General features: G+C 39.4%; 1 protein-coding gene across 1 annotated transcript in view; it reads right to left on the minus strand.

Annotated features, from left to right (window-relative positions):
- LOC110447597 (deoxynucleoside triphosphate triphosphohydrolase SAMHD1-like) overlaps nucleotides 1-3,286 on the minus strand; it is a gene marked incomplete at its 5' end in the record, with an annotated part of 33,072 nt that overhangs the window by 5,401 nt on the left and 24,385 nt on the right. Inside the window, 2 exons of the mRNA XM_021493388.1 lie at nucleotides 124-366; nucleotides 1,490-1,576. Coding sequence (XP_021349063.1) covers nucleotides 124-366; nucleotides 1,490-1,576 — 330 coding nt within the window. The remainder of the gene's footprint in view (nucleotides 1-123; nucleotides 367-1,489; nucleotides 1,577-3,286) is intronic.

The raw sequence follows: 3,286 nt of genomic DNA on the forward strand, positions 1-3,286 counted from the left end.
TTAAGACATGGCAGTAACCAACCCAGGTACATAATTGTCTAAGACTTGGTAGTAACAAACTGCACAAGAAACTTGAACACTGTTGGTGAAATATTAGATGAAAAAGACCTAAAGCAATCTTACCCGAGGTTGAGAGAATTGTTTGTCCCCGCACCATTGCTTGAAAGTCTCCATAGCCGTCTGATAAAATTCTTTATCATTCCTCCTGGTGAAAAGGTAGACATTTTGATCCGTGAATTCCTTAGGAGTCATACGGGATACCTCTTCCTTTCGTATAACCATGGGTTTTTCAGGATTCCTCTTGTCATAAAAACGAACATGGTCTATGGGATTGGAATCCTTCATACCGTAATCCATGCTTATTATCTGCATCAGAAGGATCACGTTATAATACATTTTACAGATCAAAAACACATGTGATGATGTTTTATACTACATAACAGACTGAGAATAAATGGTTTTATTACACTGTATAGTAGCCTGTGTATATGTTGCTTTTATTACATTGTACAGCAGCCTGTGTATATGGTGGTTTTATTACACTGTATAGCAGCTGGTGCATATGGTGGTTTTATTACACTGTATAGCAGCCTGTGTATATGGTGGTTTTATCAAACTGTATAGCAGCCTGTGTATATGGTGGTTTTATTACACTGTATAGCAGCCTGTGTATATGGTGGTTTTATGACACTGTAGAGCAGCCTGTGTATATGTTGGTTTTATTCCCCTGTATAGCAGCCTGTGTATATAATGGTTTTATTACACTGTGTAACAGCCAGTGTATATGTTGGTTTTATTACACTGTATAGCAGCCTGTGTATATAATGGTTTTATTACACTGTGTAACAGCCTGTGTATATGTTGGTTTTATTACACTGTATAGCAGCCTGTGTATATGGTGGTTTTATTACACTTGTAGAGCAGCCAGTGTATATGGTGGTTTTATTACACTGTATAACAGCCTTTGTATATGGTGGTTTTATTACACTGTATAACAGCCTGTGTATATGGTGGTTTTATTACACTGTATAGCAGCCTGTGTATATAATGGTTTTATTACACTGTGTAACAGCCTGTGTATATTTTGGTTTTATTACACTGTATAGCAGCCTGTGTATATGGTGGTTTTACTACACTGTATACCAGCCTGTGTATATGGTGGTTTTATTACAATGTAAAGCAGCCTGTGTATATGGTGGTTGTATTACATTGTACAGCAGCCTGTATATATGGTGGTTTTATTACACTGTATAGCCACTTAAGTGTGTATAATAGAAGTATTTAAGTATATTGCATATTTTTTCTCAATACATGTAAGTAGTTAGTTCATGTTAATAGCTTACATTATTGACATGCTCTGTTGTAACATAGCGCTCTAAACTATAAATATTTCAACTGTTGATAGTATTCATGAAATCATGGCTACTTTTATGTATTTTAAATGTGATATACAAATATTTGCATTATTTCAGATACCAGACTTCCTCACCTCAACAATGAGATTATCCTCCAAATTCTGTCTGTCCTTTTCCTGTCCTTTGGCCACGATCTCCTTTTTGATACACTCCGCATCCGACTACAAATTTCATTTAAAATAACCCAACATTAATGGCTTTGTAATGTATTACACTTTAATGGCTTTGTAATGTATTACACTTTAATGGCTTTGTAATGTATTACAAATGTACAATTCTAAATGTTTTCAGATTGAACAAGAGGCCTTAAGGGCCTGTATCGCTCACCTGGATATCTAAGCACTCATGGCAAAATATTCTCCAAATGAGATCCAAGGGAATATGCCAGACCCCAAGGTCAATCCTTGTAGTGTGTCTGTATTAGATTTTTCATGTCCAGCAATTTAATGTATGGTTATGGAGTGGGGATCTCAACTGTTTCCAAGCTGTGACTCAGAAACTAGATCCCTAGGGTTGTGGCCAGACCCCAGAGGAAATTCTAATAGCATGACTGCATTCGTCTCTTTTTGTCAAGCATTTGTATTTATAGTCTTGGAGTGGGGATCTCAACTGTTTCAAAGTTATGACCCAGAGGTTAGTCTGCGAGGGTGGGACAGACCCCGGGGTCAATTCTAATATCATGACTGCATTCATCTCTTTATGCCCATCAATTGCATATATAGTTTTGGGGTGGGGATCTTAACCATTTCGAAGTTATAACCCAGGGGTTAGGTCTCCAAGGGTGGGGCAGACCCCAAGGCCATCCTGAAAGCATATGTGAATTCATCTATTTAGTTATAGGGTGGGGATCTCAACTGTTTTCCAAGCTGTGACTTAAGAAACTAGGTCCCTAGGGGTTCAGTCAGACCCCAGGGTCTATTCTAATACCACGACTACTTTTTGTCTCCTTATGCCAAGCATTTGTGTATATAGTTCTGGGGTGGGGATCTCAACCGTTTCAAAGTTATGACCCAGGGACAATGTCTCAAAGGGTGGGGCCAGACCCTAGGCCATCCTGGGAACAAATGTGCATTCTTCTCTTTATACTCCACAATTGTATATATATGGTTATACCGTGGGAATCTCAACCCTTTCCAAGTAATAAACTTTTTTTGGCCCCACCCCTTAGCACGGGGGATGGGGCCCCATCATTTGTATCCCTGCCTCCCATGAATGCTTCTGACCAAATATGATCGATATCCATGGCAAAATTCTACAGAAGTCGTTTATAGCAATATAGCCAAATTGCCCATTTTTGGCCCTACCCCTCAGCCCCCTGCGGGGTCAGCCCCAACATTTGTACAATTTTGAATCCCTGCTTCCAATGATTGCTTTTGATCAAATATGATCAATATCAAGTGCATAGTTCTACAGAAGAAGTTGTTTGTAGCAATATAGCCAAATTGCCCACTTTTGGCCCCGCCCCTCAGCCCCAACATTTGTACAATTTTGAATCTCCACTACCTAGGGATACTTTCAGTCAAATATGGTTGATATACATCTCTTTGTTCCAGAGAAGTCGCTTATAGCAATATAGCCAAAGTGCCCGCTTTTAGCCCCGCCCCTCAACCCCCTTGGGGGTCAGCCCCACCATTTGTACAATTTTTAATCCCCACCACCTAGGGATGCTTCTAGTCAAATTTAGTTAATTCCAATCAATGGTTAAGAAGAAGTCGTTTAAAGAAATTGTTGGCCTACGGACGAACGACGGACGCCACAGTATGGCATAAGCTCATGTTGGTCCTTCGGGCCCGGTGAGCTAATAATGATAACAATTACTGAAATGATCTGAATGATTAACATAGTTTTCTCCACCATTAGACAGAGATGTC

This window comes from Mizuhopecten yessoensis, unplaced genomic scaffold (genome assembly GCF_002113885.1).
Source record: "Mizuhopecten yessoensis strain PY_sf001 unplaced genomic scaffold, ASM211388v2 scaffold3491, whole genome shotgun sequence".
Lineage (NCBI taxonomy): Eukaryota > Metazoa > Mollusca > Bivalvia > Pectinida > Pectinidae > Mizuhopecten > Mizuhopecten yessoensis.